We start from the raw sequence: 22,906 nt of genomic DNA on the forward strand, positions 1-22,906 counted from the left end.
CGGCTTGGTCTGCTGAACGCGCCCATTGGATAGCTAACGCGTGGCCATACTGCTCACTGCTCCTCGTAGTCCTCGTGCTCGTTACTAGTCTTCGGCTTGCGCGTTGCTTTTATAGGTTAAGTTAACGTTACTTGACGGTATACTCGTCACATTTGAGTATTATTTCAGTACCGCGATCCGATTGTACAAATAATCGCGATATGGTCGTCTTTACTTGCAACCATTGCGGCGACTCGGTGAAAAAGCCCAAAGTGGCTGTACATTATCAAGTGTGCCGGAACGCGCCCTTCTTAACCTGCGTGGACTGCCACAAGGATTTTCGGTAAGAATTCAAGTGGCAAATAGATATTTCTTCAGCGTAGGGGCAACCTCGCAGATTTTTCTGAAACACATGTTTTACGGAATTGGAGGAATCGATGAAATTGTAGAAGTACGAAAAATTGGATTTTCAAATATGTTGGTTTCAAAAAAATTAGCGAGGACGCTAAGGATTCAATGGCCTAGTTTATACCGATCGTTTGATACGCGTTTTAAAAAGTAAATAACTAATAAATTAATTTGATTATTGGCTGAGCAGCTCAAATGTACTATTTGATTACCCATATCAAAAGATCGGTGTAAATTAAGCCAATAAGTTTGATCAAACGTCAATCAATACTTAATAATTGTGTTTTTAATATTCTTAACTGCTCCAAAAGAGATGACGAGTACGTCGCGCACACGAAATGCATAACCGAAGCCGAGAGGTACGGCGCGAAGGATTATGTCCCAAAGCCTGGTGCAAATAAGGGCGAGCGCAAGCAGCAGGAATGGATTAACGTTGTTAATAATTTGCTGAACGGGACAGTGAATCTATCCAATGCGGAACGGAGCTTTCTGAACATTTTATCGAACTACGACAATGTACCAAGGAAGAAGGCCAAGTTCCTTAACTTCGTCCGCAATGCGATAGGCAATCGTGCGAACGCGACGGTTGTGGAGAGTGTTTGGGACAAAATGGAAAATGCGCACAAGCAAAGTCAACAAGTGTCCGCTAAGACTCCAGAGAAAGATACTGTACAAAATCAGGAGCAGAGCGAAGGTGAGTATTTTTTCTTACAACAGATCTGTTTTAGTTTATTGACATTGGAAGAGCTTGTAATATAAATTTCATAGGAATGAGTATTGTACGTAATGAAAAAATTTAATAGAATGCATATAAGTGAAATATTTGGTTTTCAGCGGACGAAATGACGTGCACCCGAAAAATGAATTCTAATAACTCGTTTGACAATCAAAATATCGCTGAGAATCAAAATAATGAAAATATAAGCAAAGAGAATCATTCTGCGAGTCATCAAAACGGAGGTGACGAAGCACGCGAGATGACTAATGGGCTATACGAAAGGCGAAATAAATCCAAAAAACGCCAGTTGGAACCGATCAACATTCAATCAGAGACCGATCAAACTGCTGTGAAGATTAGAAAACGATCTGTTTCGGAAACAAACGATGGAAGTGATGTCTCTAGGTTCCGCTGGAAAGAGACCATCTTAGACATTTTACAAACCAAGGGTGAAATGCCTTTAAGAAAACTACGAGATAAAGTTATGAAAAAATGTATATATTACGTTTTTAACTTGAATGATGATACCTTCAAATTGACTGAATATGAAAAAGCTATTGCGAAGTTTAACAAAACAGTAGAAAAGTTAAAAGAATCATCTGCAATATGTATTTCAGATAATAAAGTGAAATTAGTCAAATAAATCTATGCATCATTTTTATATAAAATAAAGTCAGAGAGGAATGCTAAATAGATGTTACATAATTGAAAAAAAAAACATTGACTTGGATAGACTGTTTATAAAAAATTATGATGGCAAACTAGTCTTGACATTTTTGTATTAAATTTGTATTAAATAATTTGTGTAAAATTTTTGTCTTTGAATCATAATTATTTGTGTCGAAGGTGTATAAAATAATTTTTTGTAATAAAATTCGTTATTCCATTTATTATATAAAAGTCTACTTTTTTACACAGTTTATGACAAATTTATCTTTTATAATAAATACTTAACGATAAGACAGATATTGGAAGGTATGTGATCTTACGTACGCGAGCACATATTGATATAAATTACTTAGAACACGAATCTTATAAGCAGGACTTGATATATACAACCTTCATTCTCTCTCCTGATATATTGTGTTGTTGATTAATGTGAATCGGATGGAAAGTCATGCAAGAATTTTTCGGAATACCACGCGTGATCGCTCATGGTCGCTAAAAGACCCTTTGTAAGTACTTTGTCATCATTAGATCCGAAATAAATTGGTTGTTGATCGTATAACTGTGTCACTGTTCCTCCTAAAGCACTACAAGATAAAACAAAAAATAAATTAATGACAAGTAAATATACTATGTAGTGTATAAAGCCAAATCTTTAATTAAGCTGAATAGCAATACCTAAGAATTGCAGTGCCAGCACATATATCCCATTTCTTGATAGCAGTCGTATGAACGTACGCTGTTGCATTACCAGCAGCTACTTCCAAAAATTTGTATCCTAAAACAAGACATCTCTTATATTTGTATATTCTATATAAAATTCCTAATAACAAGAATTGAAGGCATGAAAAGAGTGCGGGGCTGAGCAACGAAAAATAAAAAACAATGAGTCTTAAAACACTCAGAAAAATACGCGTATAAAATTATCTGTCTTCACTTCCATTCACGAGTCTTTAATAGGGAATTACAGAAATAAACTTGCGCTATTAACAAAATTTTTTTTTTACCTGCACCAGCAGCAGAAATAATTTTAATATTGTCACCAAAGGCAGCTTTAGATGAGTTTTTTACTTGGCCAGCATGTGAGAGAGATACAATCAAGATAGGCGTTTTATTGTCCTTTACCTGTTCAACAAAGATTAGTGAAATAATGTGTTATAAAGTTTATTGTAACTTCCTTTGTCAAATTACCTCGATTTCACACAATTACCTTGGGTAAATTTTTCAAGTTTCTTGATACACCATGATTGCTCCACGTCCAGAATAAACTGGAATTCTGTTTTGTCTCAAACGGTTTATATATAACACCAATAACTGGTTGTCCTTTGACGGCGATGCATACCATAGTAGATACATATTGCAGTAAATTCTCTAAAAATATGATAGGGCATCGAGCAAAACTTGGTTTATAAGAAACTACATCAAGCTAAAAAATATAAAATGTCCCAAAACCACCAAGTATCCTTCTAATTTATTCAAAAGTAAGTAAAAAGCTTTGTATTAACTTAATATTTGAAAAAAAAGGAACTTGGTGAATCTGGTATAAAGACTCGATGTCTTAATAGTTTTCCAATGTTTTAATGTCCAATTACTGCGCCTACATGTTAAATTATTTATTTAGGGACTAAGCTTTACCCGCAACATCTTATTATTCTGAGATTGTTCATAATATGTTACATTATTACAGAATTTACGTGATTATCTGTATCATATTATGTCCAAAAAACCAATTTTTGTTTGATCCTGAAAACAGTCGGTGCTTCTTCAATATCTAGCCATAAACGATCATGAAAATATTAATTTGTTTCCAAATTGCAATTGCAGGTAATACATTTTCCTCATACTCATTGCTTATAATCTAATCTTTGGGTATCTCTTATAAAATTTGTAGCCAACTTATTTTGATTGTAATATGAACATGTTCGAACATAAAAGTGCACAATATCGGTCATTTTAAAAATAACTGTTCCTGCCATAAATAACCTGAAAAGTAATTTTGTTAGAGGTACTGAAATATCGTAATGGCAAAGATGCACCTTTACCTGTGAATTCTTTGGTGGCGTCAAGAGGATCTATCCAGATTGTAATATCATTAACGTTTACAACGTCGTCACTTATATCGTAACCTTCGAGATTTTTGACAGAATTCTTAATATCTTCTACTCTAATTTTATCACAATCTTGCGACGTTTCCTCAGATATCACAGTAATCCCTGGGAATGCTTCCGTCAAAGAGCGATACATGGCACAGTGAGATCTATAATCCGCCGCTGTTACTGGATCATTTACACCTTTAAAAAAAGTAGAAAAGAAGAATCCATATTATATCACTGTTCCACATTTATGCCACAGTCTGTCGATTCAAGAAAATAGAAGATTGTACATGAAAATTTAATGCGAGAAATAAAAACCTGACAGACTATTGTGCAATATATCATATCACACACAATTACGTATCGAATTACATGTCAATAGTTACCTTCCTTCGTCTGGCCTTTGCTCTCTATTTTGAATTTAATCTGATCGTGCACCGCCACCACTTCCAATCCTCCAATCTCCGCCGCTCTTATCGCAGCGGCGAGAAGCCGCTTCAAGGACACATCCTTGTCATTCGCACGTCGGTTCGTGCAGAGGTAGAGAATGCCTAGAAGCACGAGCGCACACAGAAGTAGCTTTTGCGTACGCACGCTCATCCCGCTGTGGTGAATTAAACGACGTGTGACCAGCCGTGGAACGGCAAGATTTATCACGGTGTGACTTTACAAGCCTTTAATCACAGAAAACCTGTAACAATAAATGCATAATGTAATATACATAATTTTTATCTATCTATATGTATAAAACATATATATATGTCACAGTAAAAGCATAAAATCAATACTTATAAAACTTACTAATTGTATACACTCAACAGTAAGTGTATATATACTGCAATTACAGACTCATACAATTGTACACTAATTTCATCAATAAAAATGTTAAAAAACAAGATAATGCTCTCACTGTAACACATATAAATAAGACGCGGCCTTTTCATAACCTCGCACGAGGGTGTTTAAACTTTAAACATGAGATAAATTATGCAAGCATGATTTGCGATAAGCTTGTTTTGAACATTATCGTTCCACGTCACGTGGGCTCTTCTTTCAGCAGGACGAGAAAATCAAGAGATCCGAAGCAATCCGAAGTGCGACTTTTCTTTGGTTAGTTTTCACGAATGTCGATCAGAAAGAAAACATATTTATCTTCTCGCTGTTCTTTAATCATACTGGAGCAATTTACAAAAGATAAACAGAGACGTAACAAAGGATTCACTTGCTTCGGTTACATTTTTTACACTTTACTTAGATCTCTTTGATATTTCTCTTCTTTTACAAAAGCTAGACACATACCACTTCAATTTAAATTCAGAAAGTGTCACAGCTAAAAACTCGACATAATGGCTCACGAATCTCACACACACTTTTTGCACTTATACCTCACTCTCTTTGTCTGTTACTTCAAACAAATACTTAATACGCATTTTTGAAGCAAGAACTGTTTAGGTAAAATTATTGAGTATTTATCAATATACTGATTTTATGCACAAATACCAATATCGACTGATACGATTTGTTTGATTCGTCTTTCAAATACGCAAAAATTCCGAAGTTTCGCAGACTTTTCTGAGTTTTCGATCTCTACTTCTAAATCCATTCCTCCCTCGGCGTCTTTTCTGCATCTTTCTTGAGTAAGCGGTTATATGACCCTCGGGGAATCACGATTACTATGATAAAAAGGGAAGGAGAGATGATTGCGACGTCACTCGAGGAGCTGTGGACGCTGTGGCTACGCCGGCTACGAACACATGAAAGGGATAAGGGGAGGAAGACTATAAAGGAATGCGGAGGGAGGAGGCGACAGACAAAACAGACTGTGTGCTTACCGAAGGAAGAGCGAGATGAATAAGGAAGACTGCTCTGCGTCGATGTATGTACCACGTGTCTGACCCCTCGTCACTCTCTCTCTCTCTCTCTCCCTCGGCTATTACGCGCCTTCAAAACGCGCAATTGCGTCCTAGCGTTCTGCCGGGACAGAAATCCATTATGCTTGTGTATATACACGTATGCATATATATATGTTAAAAGGGTAGATTAAAGGGCAATACCTTCTGCGCAACATGCGCGCGTCTTTCGGAGCTGGACGCAGAATCGAGAGGCTGGAAAGGAGAGGAATCGCATCCGGGGACTCGTAACTCTATTCATCTATTGCGAGCGATTCAAAGGCAATCAAAGGAGTCCTTTAAAGGACACGATGGAATCTCGGCGACTAGAAGCTAGTGAGTCCTAGGATTCAGTCATCTCGCGTCTGAAATAGAGACGTGCTTTCTATTAGACTTGTTTAACTTGCTTTCTTTATTTTATAATGTAGCGGACACGTATGGATACATCCGTAATCTCGGCAGGATTCTCTCGATCGAGGATCTATCTACTTGTAATCTCTGCGCTATCGCGATGAAGTTGAAATTCGTTGCCGACACCTCTCCGCAATGAGTTTGAACAAAATAACATTCTTGTCAGTAGACACGGTCCATAAGTAAAAACCGTGTTTAGCCAAAGGCTTGAAAACGATATATGCCACGTACGAAAATATAAGTAAAAGCAGGAGTAAACACGCGTGTAATCTTTTCTATAAGTATTTCTCAGTTTCTCACAGGTCACACATTTTCCGAGTATCTATTTGAGAAAGTCCACCTGTTCGCCTGTAATCAATAAGCGGAACAAATTAACATTTAATATGCTAGCTCTATGTAGAATCAATAGGCTTTTCCTTTCCCGCACGCGCACGAGTCGATTGGACATTGGACGTACAAAGCATTCTTTGTGATGAAATCTTTTTTTTTTTAGGAGCACACGATGTCACCTTTATTTTTACTTACCTCTAGACGACGTAATTGTGGAAATAGAAATTTCCGCTGGCGTTTTCCTTTCTTTTTAGAGGAATATGTTATTCAGGTGTCTGGATATATCACCTACAGGAAGTAAAATACAATTAACAATAAAGATTTTTTATTCGACCTAAATGGCCGTCTTTATTAAATTATAATCGTCACGGCTGGCGAAGTAAAAGTTTCTGACTTGGTTTGAAAGTACAATTGTACATTAATTTGAATAATTTTAGGTGAAATATGTTTACACGTGGCAGAGATGCTTTGACTTTGACAGTCGCCTTCTACGTTGCTTTATATGCGTCATACACGTTGTAATTTGCATATGTAATATGTATGTACATCCACGTGTGCACGCGATGACGTTTCGCGACGAGGACGCGGGGGAGTCGATAAGTCGGCAGTTGGTTCTTCCCGTGTAATCACGTCCAATTACGACCAATTATAACCACTGAAATTGTCAAACATCGTAAATGACGCCGTCTAGCGATTCTTCCTCTCTCTCTCTTTCCTTCCGTCTCCCTCTCTTCTCCCGCCTCCCGGTCGCTTCCCGCTAAAATGAAAACGCTGACCGAAGGAGAAGGGGCAAGGGGAGAGACGAAAGGCGCGAACGCTTTCGTGAACTCTGGTTGGCGTGCGAAGCGGCGTGCGGGCAAAACAAACGCGGTTCGCCACTTTTGTTTGTCGGTTGCGACGGACGCTGCGCGGACGAGCCACGAGGATAGCCTGAGTCGGAGTTAATAACACGACCGGTACCCCTTTCCCCCTTGCCCCCGCCCATGAACATTCGGGATTATTGTGTCCGGGAATTGTCGTGCGCGCACGGGCAGGCACGTCCGTGTTTCGGACCGCGTGAATCGTTTTTGCGCAATTTGCGACGAATGCGACGCGGGAGAAAATCGTTCTCTCTCTCTTTCTCTTTCTCCCTCTCCTCCCCTTCTTCTCCTCGTGTGGGAGAGCGTAGTAAGCTCCGGTGTGTCGGACATAAGTATTCGGCATATTCGCCCTTCGGTCCGGGCACGAAGACTCTCTAGGTGTCCAGGTGTCGAGGATCGAACTATCGAACGGGAACGTCTTGTGGTTGCTTGTGTTGTGGTGAGCCGCCGCCGGTTTGCGCGCGCGGCGTGAGATGAACGGTGATCGGTAATCGGCGGCTGTCGCGCGGAAGACAGGAAAGGAGAGCACTAGAGCAGCGGACGGGAGGTAGACGCGACGAGATGGCCGCGATCACGAGCGCGACCTTCCAGAGGATGCTCAAGGCGTTGAACGGCAATGTCAAGGAGAAGCGCGAGGCTTTAACCTATATCGCCAGGTAAAGTAATCGCGGGGACCCTTCCCCTCGAGCGACGTGGGGCTGCTGCGATCAGGATTGATCAGGATCGGGATTGACCAGGAGCGGTCCCTCGCGACGCGACAGACGCTCGACGTCTGTTAATTGTAGAGATTAATTGTGGACATTAGGTCCTTTGCTACGTTGTTCCTTTTGCGTCTTGTTTAGTCTCGTGATGCTTGGGGATTTGAGAAAGGAGAGAAAAATTGAGAGGATACTGAGGAAAATACTGAGGGGATCTATTAATTTCCTTCTCGAGTTGTGAGCTTGATTGTCTCAGCTTGAATTACATAGAATGATTGTAGAGTAAACATAAACTTAAAATGGTAAAATTTAGGCTTTTAACACCACTGGCGTTGTCAAAAATTTACTTGGAATGTTTACTCGATTTGTGTTCATTTTATCAATGTAAATTAACTTTAATCAATCTTAATTGTTATCTATGATATCTTTTTCTATAATTCTTAGAATTAGAAAGACATAAACCAAGATTAAAGTAAATCTGCATCGATAGAAAGACATTTAGCATAGAATCACGAATAAGATGTTGCATTTTTTAGAAATACTAATATGCATTGTTCGATATGTATACATCTGTACTGTTGAATAAAGACCATTGAATGCATTTGCATGTATGTGTGGTGAAAGATTTTCCCTAACATTTTACAATAAAGACTCTAACGTTTGCCTTGTAGTCAAGCTAAGAAGTTAGAGACGAGCGGTACCATTAACGAAGAACGATACAAGGATTTATGTAGGCTGGTGATAGAAGCGTTCTGGAAGCACGAGGGAACGTTGCAAAATGAAGCAGTAGGAGCGTTCAATGCCATTGTGCGAGAATTCCAATTACATCCCTTACACCTTTTCGAATCGATGCTAGTGACCGACAAGAAGACGAGGTTTGTCCGGTTAAATTTGTCGTAAAAAAAATTTGTGTGCTCTGTATGCGTAACAAGGTACTATCCTCTTCCTTGATTTTAGATTAAAGATATTTAAACTGTTGGAGGTACTAGATGACCATGCTATCTCTGCAGCTGCCAATGACGGACAGGTTCTAAATTTCTTCAAGCACTGCTTGGTTAACGTGCAGCCTAGTTTAATGGAATGGTTAACGCCAACGGCGTGTGTGGATAATTTGCAAATGTTGACGAAGATTGAACAGCAACCTTTGTCAGAGGAAGAAAAGTTAGAGGAGGATATAAACAGTCATGCGCTTGCTCTTTTGAGAAGATTGTACAGACTGGCTTCCAAAACGTTTGATCAAAGTGTTCAAAAGGTATAAACATGCACAATTGTGTCATAAACAATTTTTTGAAGTTACGCTCAGGACTGGGAATCATTGTTTTTTTTTTAGTATAATGAGTTACTGATGGATAAGATCATAACGTTGGCCTATATGGGACACAAGCGCCAGCGTGGTCCTGCTTTGAAACTTATGCAACAAGCTATTACGACTAATTTAGCAGCTCATATTCGTAAAGACTATCCTGACGTATGGGCACAATATAAAACCAATTTACAATCTACGTATTATAAGCGCATGTTACTATTGGTAGCGGCATGCGAGCTGGATTGGACTACACAATGGAATATTACTATCCAGTTCCTCGGCACAGATCTTCATCGCGGTGCTAGTCTTATAAATAATTTGCTGAGTGTTGAGGAGAAAGCCTTCAAGTCTGTCGATCCTATTATACGCAGGTGAAACTCGCAGCTCTGCAATTAAATCCTAATTTCGATTATCTACGATTAACTAATCGATTTTTTTTTTATTGTATTGCAGACAAGCTTTCCTTTCGTGGAAATTGCTGATTGACAATTTTGCTTTAGATCATCAAGAACTTGCTACTGCTAGAAGAATAAAATTACTCTGTATTCCATTAAACGCAAAGAACAGTAAAACTGAATTAATTGCATTGACGAAGCTAGAAGTTTGGTGGCACTTAATTATTAAGTTGTATAAAGATATCGTGAAATTTGTTACTCCCGTTATCACGCAATTTTTAAACTATTGTTTTGGACCACTTGGGGACACGCCATTGCTTTCTTCAAAATTTGACGTTGTTGCCTCTCCAGGCAAAAGATTTTTCAAGACAAAAGTGATTGCTGTGGATGCCTTGTGTCAATTACTTGTCACAAAGGAAGATCTCTTTGTAGTTTGTCCTCCAATGTTAGAAGAAAGACTTCCTCATGCTATATCTTATGAGGTGTTTCAAGAATGTTCTAAAAACATTATTCATAGTATAGCAGAGGCCCTGCTCATTCTTGGTCAACTTACAGATAAAGAAATGAAAAATCGTTTTCAGCTTGGTAAAACATTATGGACAAGCTTGATGATATACATACGGAACGTTAAACTCGAAACAAAGGTTATTAATACGTATTTAACTTTCCTGTTTTTGTAATATAAAATAAATGTATATACCAAAGGAATTTTGACAATTGCTTTGAATTTTATAGGACCATCTGTATAGGGATGTGATACTAGTTGTAACTGAATTGACAAACCATATAGATAAGCTCATGGTGAGGGATATGATATTTAAAGTAATTTTGCCAGATGTTAATTCCGCTATTGAGAAAACTGAATTTCATGACAATTCATTGCCAGAAATGGTATTAAAACTTTTAACGTCTCCAATACTCGACGAAATGCTGAAGTACATCTTGTACGTGTATTTTAAACTATATGCCGATACGTTTATGTGTTGCTTTCTACATTATGTGAACATTTATTATATCTTCATATTACAGGGATTATGACAGTAATACAATTAAGTGCCTTCTGGAGCGATGTGTTAGTCCAGAATTTACATATTCCTCAGGTGTGCTTGGATTTCTGGAAACAATAATGGAAAATCTGAAATCAGTGTATAATGCACGTAAAAATAAGTAAGTTCAACAAATTTTAATAATAATGCACAATTCAATTGATTAATAAATAATGTTTTACAGTGATAGCAATGAATTAGCTTACATAGAGATATGGTCTATGATAGCGGAAATATTGACAAAATACATAAGAAACACTGAAATCAGTAGAAACGATAACTTTAAAGTTATGGTATTAATTTTGTCATTTCCATTTTGCACACATATAGAAGATCTTGAGCTGGTTTGTATAATTTTTCAAATATTTTCTTTTACGACTATATATTTACTCGCTCTGCAACAGCTTTTTTATATATTAATAATTTTACAGATAAAAAGTCAAGCAATAGTGTGGAAAACTGTATATAAAGAAGTCGAATTACATTCGGTGATGACTACAATGAAATCAAATGAAATCTTAATGGATACTGCAAGCATGATGCGGAATTGTTTAAGTACAAATAGAAGTTGCTGCACCTTTATTGTAAACTGCTTAGACGACTTATTGAGCACCCTTGATTATGAGTCTTTGTTGAGTATGTAGAATTAATTGTTATAATTTTATGTAAAAATATATATTAATGCCCAGAATATGGTAATACATATCTTGCATAATTCATGTTTCAGCTCAAGATGAAATTCCATCCATTCTGCAACTAATAATAGACGTAATAATAATTTCTTTTAATGACGTACAAAATCTTAACACTGAAATAGCTCTGAAAAAATTGTCAGCTATCCTTATCACCACATATGGACATAATCTGCAAAGAGTAGTGTCATATTTGCGTAACTGTAAATCAGTCGTCAAACTTATGCTTTCGTCGCAAACAAAGGCGCTTTTTAAAGAAGTATGATATCAATATTCTTTATAGAGCATTCGATTTTTATGTTAGCTTTTCATGTTTCTTTATGGCAATTTTGCTTGCAGGTTGCAAACACATGGGAATGCATAATCAGTATTTTTAAAGGACTTAATAAACAATTGGATCACGAACTCTTATCGCTGTACAAAGAAGCAATTACACTAGCCATGAATCATGCTAATCCAGAAATAAGATCTTTGACACAATCTATTTTTGAGATTAGAGACAACTTGAATAGTACCGCTAAGTGCATTTTAGATGAAATAAAAAAGCCTAGCGTTACGGCGTTAGTAAGTTTCTTGAATAGAAAGTCAACTACTACAAAATCAGTATCTAGTAAATCGTCTGAGAAAAATGATAAAAATACGCTTACACCACCTGAACCTGATTCACAAGTAAATAATGTTCATTATTTTATGTTTTATATATTTTTATATTTATCTGGCTGATGTTTTCTACATTTTCAAATTTGTTACAGGATTATGTGTACATAAAAACAGATCTGAAATTTGATGTTAATCGTTTGACTGAGCATCAGAAAGAAAATTTGAAAAGGAAAAGAGAAGACATACCGGCATTATATAATGATCTTTCTCAATCGTCCTCGCAAAACACTCAAAACCTGCAACAATGGTTTGATATTAATATTATCAAACATATTAACGAGATTGATAAAGTCAGCAATAAGAAGAGCGACTCTACAATGCAGAAATCTATTGATAATGATGCCAACAAGGAAAACAAGGTTACGATTAAACGAACAGAAGTTTTTAACGCGACAGACAAGATATCCGTAGTTGATGATATCCATAGTAATGAATTGGATGGAAATACTGGAGAAAATACTGTTAATACTAAGCAAAACGAAAGTTCAACGAAAATATCTAAGAAAGACGAGTCTAATGAAGGACAGGACGCGTCAAAACAAACGAATTTGTCTCCACAAGCATCTTTCAGTGGGAAAAATACTACATCAAAAGCAGACGAGGAAGCAGATGCTGCAGAGACAATAGGATCTGTTGCGAAAAAGTTAGATTTTGAATCGCGGGATGAATTTCCCGAAGATAAAATGTATGAACAACAATCATCTCCGTCGATGTTGGACGGTATTAAACGACGACATCGTAATAGCATGACAAAATTGACGTCGTCGTTGAAAGATGACGAAACTGTTGAGGTTCAAAAAGATTCAAGTACAACAAGTGTACAAACCGCATTGAGAGTGAAGACTAGTCAGGGAAAACTTGACACAAATAGTAAACAGAAGTCAGATGATGATACTGATATTAAAGAAAATTCTAACGAAAATAAGAAAGGCATTAAACGTAAGTACGTGTTAGACACCGAATCGGACGGAAGCATTCAACGTCGAAAACGGAAATTGGTTACATCTACTAAAAGCCATAATGATGACGGTGGTGAAACATCGCGGAGTAGTAACAACGTTTTCCCAGACATAGACATGGGTAATGTGAGTCAACGTGTGAAAAATGAAATATCTCGTTTGAAAATTAATATGGTATTTGACTGTCCTGTAGAGAATCGCCGTCGAGTTAAACATCCGGATGAAGGTGAAAGAGAAACAGTGGTGCACGGATTAAGGAAATACGGGACACCTGATAATAGGAGCCTTAAATTGAAATCCGTGGATGCAAAATCTCAGGAAGAACCAAAGCGATCTCCAAGAACGCAGGAAAAAAATGTAGACGATACACAGCAAGTAACACTTAGGAGACGAGGTAGACCAAGTAAACAAGAGTCTAATAAAAATAATTTGGTCGTTAATAAAGATGTTAATAAAGACGATAATAAAGATAGAGATAAAGATGTTAAAAAATCCAATGAGGCTATTGATAAGGCTGAATTGAAAAATGCTGACACAGGTGTGACACATGTAATTTCGATGTCCAATCAAGCAGCACAGGAAATTGGGTTTAAAGCCCAAGATGAAGAGCCCGATAAAGATAATTTGAAATCTAACTCAGATGTAGAACCTGCGAAACTTACTGAGTCATTAAGCGAACAGAGTCAGGATGAGGTCGAAGATGTCGTCGAAAGTTCGCAAATTCCTAATGTTGGTTCAAAATTAGATAAAATATGCAACGAGAAACAGTGCTTCATTATGATTAATAAAATGACTAATGTTCAGGCTGTTAAAACTTCTGATGCGACTGTTGACAAAAAACATGTACCTGATGTACCTGAATCTATCCCCATGGATTGTGGTGATAATAATGTACCTGATCCATGTGAAAAATTAGACGAAGCTAATCCTGACAGTAGTACAGAGACAAAGAACGAAGAAAACATAGATAGTATAGATAAAGACTCGGTTCAGAAAACTGATAATTCTAACGTGAGGAGTTTAATGTCGGAAGAACAGAGGACAATCGACAATTCATCCACGATTAAATCTACGAGTGTAATTACCTTTTCTTCGCCAAGAAGCAGTAGCAAGATATTTTCTAAGCCGAAACCGTTCGGCACAGGACGTGCCGCTCATATGCTAGGTTTAGTCACGAATCAAGCGCGACTGAGCGTGGACAATCCGCCTATTGTACTGGAGGAAGAATCCAAGATATTTGACGACTTAAAGAAATCGAAAAAGGACGCGGAAAATGAAATGTCAACGAGTAAAAAGACATTAATGGTTAAAGAAATGGATAAAATAGGTGGGCCTTCTGGCAGTCGGCAAGAAAAGATTTTCAGCAACATGAGATCGACCGATTATTCCGCATCTTCATCGTCAAACACGTTTACTACTTTGAAAAACGATGGTGAGAAGCTTTCGTTTAAATTGAACAAGGGTGCATCGGACTGTTTATTAACGGAGAGTTCAGTTGACAAGGAAAATGAAAGGAGTGTATCACCGCCGCGTGAAAAGGACGATCTACCAATATTGGAATGGTCAAGCGCTAATCCACCTTCATTAACCGCGTCACCGAGTGCTAGTATTCTTAAACGTCATCGGTCGAGCTTCTCAGAACCAGATCTAGATTTAACTCCTAAGGTATTTTCTGTACAATTTATATTATCATAAATTTTTTTTTTTTAGTTTATGTTTATTAACTTTAGCAATATATTTATCATAAATTTATACGTAGTGTTAAAGAAAAACAGGCTAAATTAAAGATTATTTTTGATAGTGCAATTTGATAATTGTCATTTTAAAAAATTTTATATTATATCTTTATTTAGCATGTTATTTTATTTTATTTTAATGTATTTTTTTTACTTAAATCACAGATTTATAAAATATGTTGGGATGTTGTTTGTTACAGCGAAAGCGAGTGAGTTTTGCAGATCCACCGGTGTCAAAAGAGATGAGCTATGAAATCTCCACTGTGGAATCCCCGCAAAAAGTGATTAAATATTCGGGGGCACGCAGTCTCACACCTAGGAAGGATTCGCCGAGGTTCAAGCAAACCAAACTTAAACTTATACCATTCGATACGGAGAAATTAATAAATGAGGACAGTACTCAAAATGAAAGCGGCACTGAAGTTGCCACGGAGATCGAGAAAAGGAATGAATCATTGACAAAAATATTTGAGGCATACGCAGAAGATATTGATGAGCAAATGCCTAGCGATTCTCTAGAAAATAGTAATAATGAAAACATTGAAACGAATTCTTGTACGAGGATGGATGTTATCGACGAGTTAGAATTAGCGCAGGAAATTGAGATAGCTACGGAACCAGTTGTCTCAGAAGACCAACAGATTTTATCCCGTGAAGATTCTAACGACCATTCTTTGCCAGACGTCGAAACGGAAGACGTTTCCGAAACGCAGCAAGACATCTTCGACGGAATGGATGGAAAGGCTAATGTCACGGTTATTCAGACGAGACAAAACGATAACACGATCCAGAATAATTCGATAGATTCTGTTAAACTGAATGTGACCGATGATTCTGTGATAGCGGGTTTACCTACCAAAGACGACAATTCGAGTATGGAGGACACTGTAGACATCCAGAATGTTACCGGATTAAGTTCCATGAATGCGGACGAGATATTCTGTGAAAGGCCAGTACGCAGCAGTACGCGTACGACAGAAAACATCGCTGAACAAGACACCTTGCCGGTAACGGACTCCGTATTTGCCAGCTTATCCACGACACAAAACACTCAAAATCAGGAAGCTCGAAATAACGCGGAATTCGATCCTGCATTTCTGGATTCCACGGAACCTATCTATCCAACACTGTCATCGTGCGTGGAACCTATTAATAGTATCGTTGAACGATTGACTTATCCCCTTTGGAAGCATAGTCTAAGTATGTACTTCGCGAATAGAAATATGCGGACAATCGGCGATCTTGCCCAGCTGTCGGAACGCGAAATTGACAGAATGCCTGTGAAAGGTAAACCAAAGACTGAATTTGTGAAAAAGGTATTGGAGTCTTTCGAAGGCACACACATGCCACAAACGGAGCTCTCCGACAAGAAGTCAAATGAAGTGGAACAATTGCCTACTAAGACGGCGGACGAAACGCCGACTGTATCAATCGCCACTATATCCGACATTGAAACGGGATCTGCGAGAATCAACAGTGAATCCTTAACTTGTAGCACGCCAGTTATCCGGTTCACCGGAAATACCTCTGATCTGCCGAGAAGAAACTCGCCTATAGAAGAATCGGATAAAACGCAATCGATCACCAGTGACATGGATATTTCACTGGAACCCACGATTTCAGGTAATCCTGATTTGTCAGTCTCAGACACTACTAAAAGAGATGGACAGACAAGCGCGAAGATACCGATTGCGGCTGAAATGTCAAAACCTGGAACGTCTACAGATAATGCTGAACCTGTGCCAATCTCTTCATCGTCCTCTGAAAGCATGTACGTAATCTTTCACATTCTTATTTTATAAATAAGATATTTGCATTTTATTACAGTAAATAATTTTAAATATCAAATATAAAAAAAATAACTGTTTTCATCTTTAAATGGCAGCCTGGACGCAGCAAAAAATCCTGCCAGATCTTCAAGTGCGTATGACGAACTTCTAATCACACACTCCTCCATTGGTACTAATACCAACGAAATCAGTTCCACGATCCCGACTGTTGAAACGTCAACGAAATCTGTTGCGTCTCAAATGTCGCTTGCAGAATTACTGGATGAAATTGACGTAAACCAGGTGATGGAAAGCGCAGTTAGAAGATGCAATCCCGAGGCAATCCTTCTGCAATATAAGGTAAAAATTTTGTTTATTACATACCGATTATACTGATTGTTTATTAGATAAATGAGCGAAAGATTAACTTTCAGGTAAAGATGGCACATTTGAAGGAGGGAGAATTGCTGAAGGAAACGATCAAAATGCTCGGCTTGCAGGACAAACAACAAGTCAACGATGCATCGTTGAAAGCAGCCTGCCGCGCGTGCGGCCTCAACAAAGTCCTCCTTAGATTGCCTGACATTTTTAGCCACGATAAACAATTCTTTGATAAGGTGCTCAAGTTATATTGCAAGAAGCTTAACATAGCCGACGGTTTGAACAGCTTAGACTTTAGTCAATTGAAAAGTGCGATCTGTAAAAAATGCACATCGTCAGAAATCATTGAAATACTGTCGGAGAAGCTGAAACAGGAAGAACAAGAAGGTATCAAGCAATCTATGCCGGAACTGTCAACAAGCTTGAACGCTATGTTACAAAGGTTGCCGATGGACGTGATCATTAGTCATACTGTTGCAAACGAAGAGCTTATTCCGGCGTCGGTAGTCCTGAACATTGCTTTGCAGAATAACAGTTCGGGAGATATAGCGCAAGCTTTAAAACAGTCCCCCGTTATGGCTAGACGTGTGTTAAAGAAACTATGGACGCCCCAATTCATGGTCGCGCATATCGAAAAAAATGAAGTACCCAAAGAGAGCTTGCTCAATATTTTTAAGGGCGTATGCTCTAAACTGGACGCACGAGAACTGCTAAACGCGTACCACGAGGCTATGATGAGCAAGCTTAACGACGTGAAGGACTCGGAGGAATTTAAGAAACTTTTTGCAAAACGAGAATAAATAAATCGGAATTGACAGATATTTTAGTTTCAGTGTCAGTATCAAATAATATGACTGATGTTTGTAGTATTGATGCGTCTTATCCAGTAACTGCTTTTTATATGTCTCTGCCTATTTCATTTCTTTAACACTCGTCATTTGAGTCTAACTATTTTCATTTGCATTGCGTAAACCATCTACATAATAGCTTTTTCATTATTTCTGTTTTGTATTTTGTTACCATTGGTAGTTTAATTGAATTTACCTGCTAGTATTCTCTCTCTCTCTCTCTCCCCCCCTCCCTCTCTCTCCCCCCTCCCCTTCCCCTTCTCTCTCTCTCTCTCTCTCTCTCTACACTCCACACACCACACACACACACACACACACACACATCGATTTTATTATTCATGTTCAACACGACATATCTGTGTCGTAATTGTAACATATGTGCATTAGAGGTTCCATTAATTCCTTGCACTACCAAGTTCTTTCTTATTACATGTAATTCTCATGAGGGAGGAGAAGGGAAGACACTTTATGCCCATTAAGCAAAACTGATTTTCTTCTATAGAATAGTAAAAATGATACAAAAATTATGTAAATTTCATAAGCCAGGGGAACTTTACTTTCCTTGAATACAAAATGCTTACTTAATATTAATTAATTATTAATATATTATTAATATTCAATAAAATTATATTTTGTACACTCTTAAAAATATTGAACAATCTTATGATTGTTTACTTATTTCTTTTATTTAGTGCAAATTATTATCTTGTGCCTTTTTGGATATATACCTCTTATATATCTTTATATTGTTTATATTGACCGTTGTTTGATTTTATTTTTTACTCTTTCAGATTGCATCTCTCATGCATAAGTGACACCCTTTAAAAAAGAAACGGCTGATTCAAGTGGCATGTCTTTGAAATATATTGAATTAGATACATCATTTCAAAGATATATCTTTTCAGAATTTTAAATCATGCATTAGTAATGTTATATATACGAAACAAACTGGTGGTGAGCACAAGATCTCTCCCCATTAGTAATGCGAGTTATTTTTTTAATAGATTGCGCCATACCGCAGTACAACTTGTATATATATTTGCAAATTAAAGAAAGATTTTTCTTCGTGTTATTTTTTAGTTAGATAAGGAAAGCAAAAGGTAGATCTGTTTAAAGTATACAGAAGTGGATGTAAAAAAAAACAGGATTTCGGAACTTCTGCATTTTTTAAGTTTTTGTTCCATAGTTCTACAGTCACATCAGTATAATAATAGCGTTACATTTTTTCAACTAGTGAAAATTGATAAATCCGTTTTTCTGAACATTTTTATCGATTAATTCACTACAATCGAAGCCATTATTTTAAACGACGTATGGTACCGCATTGTTCCTAAACAAATGTAATGATTGCCATTCTTACGAGTATTCTATAAGATCAAATGCGCAATTATCAACAATTATTTATTTTTTAGACAATAAATTTGCGTCTGAGTTATGAAATGCGTGTGACATAAAATTTATACAGGGTATCCTTTTTCTAATTAGTTTACCCAATATCCTTTGTTTTTTTTTTTTAATGACATGTCGAGGAGAAAAATTATTTGTTTCAAAGGAGTAAATTTCGTGATTAATAAAAAAATTTTTTTATTAGTTTTTATTATGAAAGGGACACCCTCTACATAATATCTTCTACAGGAACTTATTTAATGTATCTCATCGTTGCTACATTAATTAAGGTAATTTATATTAGATTATACTTGATTGATGTGATTCATGCCTTCAGCATGCAATTGTCAACAAGATGGACAAATTTATTCGTAAAGAAAAAGATCTTCACAACGTAATAATTCCATGAGATAATATCTTTCCGGGAGGCCATGCAAGTTCAACACGCTTACTCAGATTCAGATACTTTAATGGCTAGGCGACGACCAGTTAATCAATTTTTAAGTGTAAGTATATGTTTATTAACTTTAGCGAAACTTAAGTGTAAGTATATAACATTGTAAATATACATGTATGTATGTCATTCACATTGATGAACGATCAATATATTCAATGATTAATACGCTTTTTGTGCATCGTTCTTATTATACCTGATTACATCTGTACGCATACGTCTACTTGTACGATACAAGCCAAAAACCTAGTAAATCTAAGTAAAAAAAAACTGGCAGACATCGAAGAAGTTTATCGGTGATCATGCAGGAGCATTAAAGTGAAATATATTGATTAATTATCTCGAGGTATATCTTGTAGTATCTCGTAGTTGTAGCTACGTCTGTGATTGAAATACAGCGCAGCTCTAATTATTCTAATAGTTATATAATCGTACAGACAAATTGATATAATGAACGATAATGAATGTATCCTGTAACATTTCGATCTTCTTGACTATGACGATTACAGAAAATTTATGCGTATAATAGAGTGTAAATGATCTATAATAATAATAATAATGATAATAAAATGATATTTTATACAAATTAAATCGGAAAAGGTTTTCCTCGATTGTTTATTTTACGCGTAAGTCTTTATAATTTGGATAAAAATGCAAGGAAAAGTTTTACAAAATATGATAAATAACACAATTTACGATTTTTAAAGTGTTCTATAACAGTTATATATATGAATTTTCTGATTCTAATTACATGACCGCAGCAATTTTATGTAAAACATAAAACGTAATTCTCTGCCACAACAAAATTCGGACACATATATATCAACGATAATTACTGTAATCTTTTAAATTGTGCGATTTTCTCGCACTTCAACATTGGAGAGGACGATCGAGTTTATTTGCTTCTTGTTTATTTCGCATTCGGAGTATCGATCTCGCGGTATTCGCGGTGACAAATATACGGTCAATTACAGCGGAAATTCTAGATTCCCGAAAGGCTTCGTATCAAAATACGATCCCACGGACGTCATAAGACTATATGTGATATCTCGGTTCTTATTGCAAGTCCCTTGGCCCACCACGAACGACAGCTTGTAATGAGAATTTCCATTCGTATTTTATTTTTTATGCCGTTTTTCCCCTCGAGCGAATTCTTAAAAGCAATATATTTTCGCTTAAAGGTCGTACATCGATGAATATTCTAATTATATACAAGTACAGAAATAGTTCGTCCAAATTTTTATATGTAGATTGGCTAATTAGTTTCCGCCCGATATCGCGGGATAATATCGGAAAAAAAGTGTTACCATTATTCGTATTATTATATATAAAATATTAAACATATAATGAATTATCCGGAGAAGGAGAGAGAAAGAGAATAAGTAATATGTAAAAAAAAAGTTTATTAAAAGTTGACTTGTGACTATAATAGCTCTGACGTCATCCCTAGGAAACCGAATATTTCTTTTCTCTCTAATATTGCGATCTGTTTTTTCCTTCTGTAATTACGTTACACTAACGAGACGTTAATTAATGTCACATGATTGAACACTATTTTTATTCCGAGTCACATAAACTTCTAGGAAACGATCAAATGAAAATGGACGATTTTAAACGGAATTTATTGAATTAGCGATCTTTTTAGAATATCTACCTTCTCCCGTTATTTATAGAATTAGCGTTCTAAAAAGATACGAAAGAAAAATAGAATTAGCGACCTTTTTAGATCGCTAATTCTATAAATAACGGGAAAAGGTAGGTATTCTTATTGCGTCTTTCAAGCAGAGCCGGTATACGTTATGGAGACAGGAGGGATGAATCAAATCCGACGAGAAAAGTCGAGAGTATACCAATAAATGGTGATGCTATTTCAGAAAAGGCCAGTCGCCCCGAAATTACGTGGCCCCCGATTCGCTGAAATTATTGCAATATTTTCTAATATCTTCTTACGCTCTATTAATAATAATTGACTTTACTTAACAGTCGCGAGCTTGATATGAGAAAAGATATAATCAAATTACGTCAAATCAAATATCGTTTGAGAGCCGCAAAAACCAGTATAATTCTGACGCTGCCGACGTTACGTCAAATAATATAATTATACATGTGATTCTATTTGAGATTATTTCGTCGCGGCTGTCAAGGGTTGAATTTGAGATCGCTTTCAGTCCTTGATCTCGACTTAATTGCACGATTATCCTTACAATAATGGCAAGTACATTGTATCTTTTTTTTTTTTTATTTCTTTCTTACAGTACATTTAGAAGAATTTAAGGCAGTGACTTTTCCAATAAAAAGCGCGATGCTACTCTGAATACATTGAGCAACGCCGTGGTCAAACACTCATTCTCGATGCGCAATAAAAACGCGGATATAAGCCGGTATTCATAATCAGATCTTATTTCAAGACTGTCTTAAGTAATATCTTAAGATGCTAATACGGCTCTGTGATTGGTTAATGATATCTTAAGATTGTACTTAAGATGGTCTTAAATATAAAAACCGACTATGAATACCGGCCATAAGCCGTGTTACAAACCGCAAAAAACTTGCGACCTTTTCGCTCTGCCGTGTCTCTCCTTTTTTCCCCTCCCTCTTTATGAAGAATCCATGAAATGTTTCGCCTCTGGGATCTGTGCGCGTTCCGTTGTTACGCATAATAAGTAGCTTATGGTTCTATATTCTTCAGTCTCTATATTTTTTCTATACAGCTTTAGTTTGGAGTATATTCTTAGAATATACGCGATAGACCGCAACGATATCGCGTAGGGATAAGTATATTTTGGGAATATACGAGAAATCTTATTCTACAGAGATGTTTGTTCTCATAAATAATTTTTACCAAGTGATACACGCCGATTTTTCTCATCTTTTGGGATCTGATTCAGGAACTCAAAAGATAATAATTTATTCTAAAAAAAATAGCTCAATATTATTTAGACCACTTACACAGGTGTTTTATTTTTAACGTTGTAAGATGTGAAGAAGATATGATAAAATATCGTGCAAACAATGCAGTTTAAAATTTTTTTTTCGTAAATGCGTTGTTTGCGAGATATTTTATTATCATATTTCTATGTTATTAATAATAATGGAACACCTTGTATAATAAGTGGTCTAAACAACATCTAGCTATTTCTTTTTTAGAATAAATTATCATCTCTTGAGTTTATGAATCAAATTAACCCCCCCCCCCAAAAAAAAACGACGTATATCATTTGG

General features: G+C 36.6%; 3 protein-coding genes and 1 long non-coding RNA gene across 13 annotated transcripts; 3 read left to right on the forward strand and 1 right to left on the reverse strand.

The window, feature by feature from the left end:
- The first annotated feature begins 61 nt into the window (after positions 1-61).
- On the forward strand, positions 62-1,749 carry LOC139815847 (uncharacterized). The gene is made up of 3 exons (XM_071783046.1): positions 62-322; positions 699-1,081; positions 1,222-1,749. Exons 1-3 carry the CDS (start codon positions 201-203, stop codon positions 1,746-1,748), a joined length of 1,032 nt encoding a protein of 343 aa, XP_071639147.1. The 5' UTR covers positions 62-200; the 3' UTR covers position 1,749.
- A 215-nt stretch (positions 1,750-1,964) lies between these two features.
- Positions 1,965-6,062, reverse strand: LOC139815848 (putative inositol monophosphatase 3). Of its 7 annotated transcripts, none has more exons than XM_071783050.1 (9): positions 5,919-6,062; positions 5,697-5,835; positions 5,456-5,537; positions 4,251-4,555; positions 3,814-4,062; positions 2,982-3,142; positions 2,779-2,896; positions 2,450-2,549; positions 1,965-2,358 (listed from the first exon to the last, which is right to left on the reverse strand). In XM_071783050.1, the coding sequence occupies exons 4-9, from the start codon at positions 4,462-4,464 to the stop codon at positions 2,199-2,201; spliced, it is 1,002 nt and encodes a 333-aa protein (XP_071639151.1). In that variant the 5' UTR covers positions 4,465-4,555; positions 5,456-5,537; positions 5,697-5,835; positions 5,919-6,062; the 3' UTR covers positions 1,965-2,198. The 7 variants fall into 7 exon arrangements, with proteins under 7 accessions (XP_071639151.1, XP_071639150.1, XP_071639149.1 ...); XM_071783049.1 differs by having other exon boundaries at positions 5,456-5,608; XM_071783048.1 differs by having other exon boundaries at positions 5,365-5,608.
- Positions 5,590-6,294, forward strand: LOC139815853 (uncharacterized). 2 transcript variants are annotated; one of them, XR_011732843.1, is made up of 3 exons: positions 5,590-5,740; positions 5,899-6,089; positions 6,182-6,294. It is a non-coding gene; the product is annotated as an uncharacterized lncRNA (long non-coding RNA). The 2 variants fall into 2 exon arrangements; XR_011732842.1 differs by having other exon boundaries at positions 5,899-6,085.
- A 1,180-nt stretch (positions 6,295-7,474) lies between these two features.
- LOC139815843 (uncharacterized) lies at positions 7,475-19,855 on the forward strand. 3 transcript variants are annotated; one of them, XM_071783031.1, is made up of 17 exons: positions 7,475-8,010; positions 8,724-8,927; positions 9,010-9,304; positions 9,383-9,729; positions 9,812-10,397; positions 10,489-10,697; positions 10,783-10,920; positions 10,984-11,143; positions 11,231-11,435; positions 11,527-11,750; positions 11,831-12,160; positions 12,244-13,231; positions 13,304-14,775; positions 15,047-16,617; positions 16,732-16,975; positions 17,050-17,830; positions 18,636-19,855. In XM_071783031.1, exons 1-16 carry the CDS (start codon positions 7,916-7,918, stop codon positions 17,794-17,796), a joined length of 7,815 nt encoding a protein of 2,604 aa, XP_071639132.1. In that variant the 5' UTR covers positions 7,475-7,915; the 3' UTR covers positions 17,797-17,830; positions 18,636-19,855. The 3 variants fall into 3 exon arrangements, with proteins under 3 accessions (XP_071639132.1, XP_071639131.1, XP_071639133.1); XM_071783030.1 differs by having other exon boundaries at positions 12,244-14,775; XM_071783032.1 differs by having other exon boundaries at positions 12,244-14,775; positions 17,050-17,383.
- Positions 19,856-22,906: the final 3,051 nt, after the last annotated feature.

This window comes from Temnothorax longispinosus, chromosome 7 (assembly GCF_030848805.1).
Source record: "Temnothorax longispinosus isolate EJ_2023e chromosome 7, Tlon_JGU_v1, whole genome shotgun sequence".
NCBI classification, from domain to species: domain Eukaryota; kingdom Metazoa; phylum Arthropoda; class Insecta; order Hymenoptera; family Formicidae; genus Temnothorax; species Temnothorax longispinosus.

Excerpts from the sequence above, each read along its gene's own strand:
- LOC139815848 (XM_071783047.1), bottom strand. The coding sequence starts at position 4,464 with ATGAGCGTGCGTACGCAAAAGCTACTTCTGTGTGCGCTCGTGCTTCTA. Across the intron at positions 3,143-3,813 it reads CGCCACCAAAGAATTCACAG|AGAATTTACTGCAATATGTA; the intron begins GTAAAGGTGCAT and ends TCATATTTTTAG. Across the intron at positions 2,897-2,981 it reads ACTTGAAAAATTTACCCAAG|GTAAAGGACAATAAAACGCC; the intron begins GTAATTGTGTGA and ends TTTGTTGAACAG.
- LOC139815847 (XM_071783046.1), top strand. The coding sequence starts at position 201 with ATGGTCGTCTTTACTTGCAACCATTGCGGCGACTCGGTGAAAAAGCCC. Across the intron at positions 323-698 it reads GACTGCCACAAGGATTTTCG|AGATGACGAGTACGTCGCGC; the intron begins GTAAGAATTCAA and ends CTGCTCCAAAAG. Across the intron at positions 1,082-1,221 it reads AAATCAGGAGCAGAGCGAAG|CGGACGAAATGACGTGCACC; the intron begins GTGAGTATTTTT and ends TTTGGTTTTCAG.
- LOC139815843 (XM_071783030.1), top strand. The coding sequence starts at position 7,916 with ATGGCCGCGATCACGAGCGCGACCTTCCAGAGGATGCTCAAGGCGTTG. Across the intron at positions 8,011-8,723 it reads GCTTTAACCTATATCGCCAG|TCAAGCTAAGAAGTTAGAGA; the intron begins GTAAAGTAATCG and ends TTTGCCTTGTAG. Across the intron at positions 11,144-11,230 it reads ATATAGAAGATCTTGAGCTG|ATAAAAAGTCAAGCAATAGT; the intron begins GTTTGTATAATT and ends ATAATTTTACAG.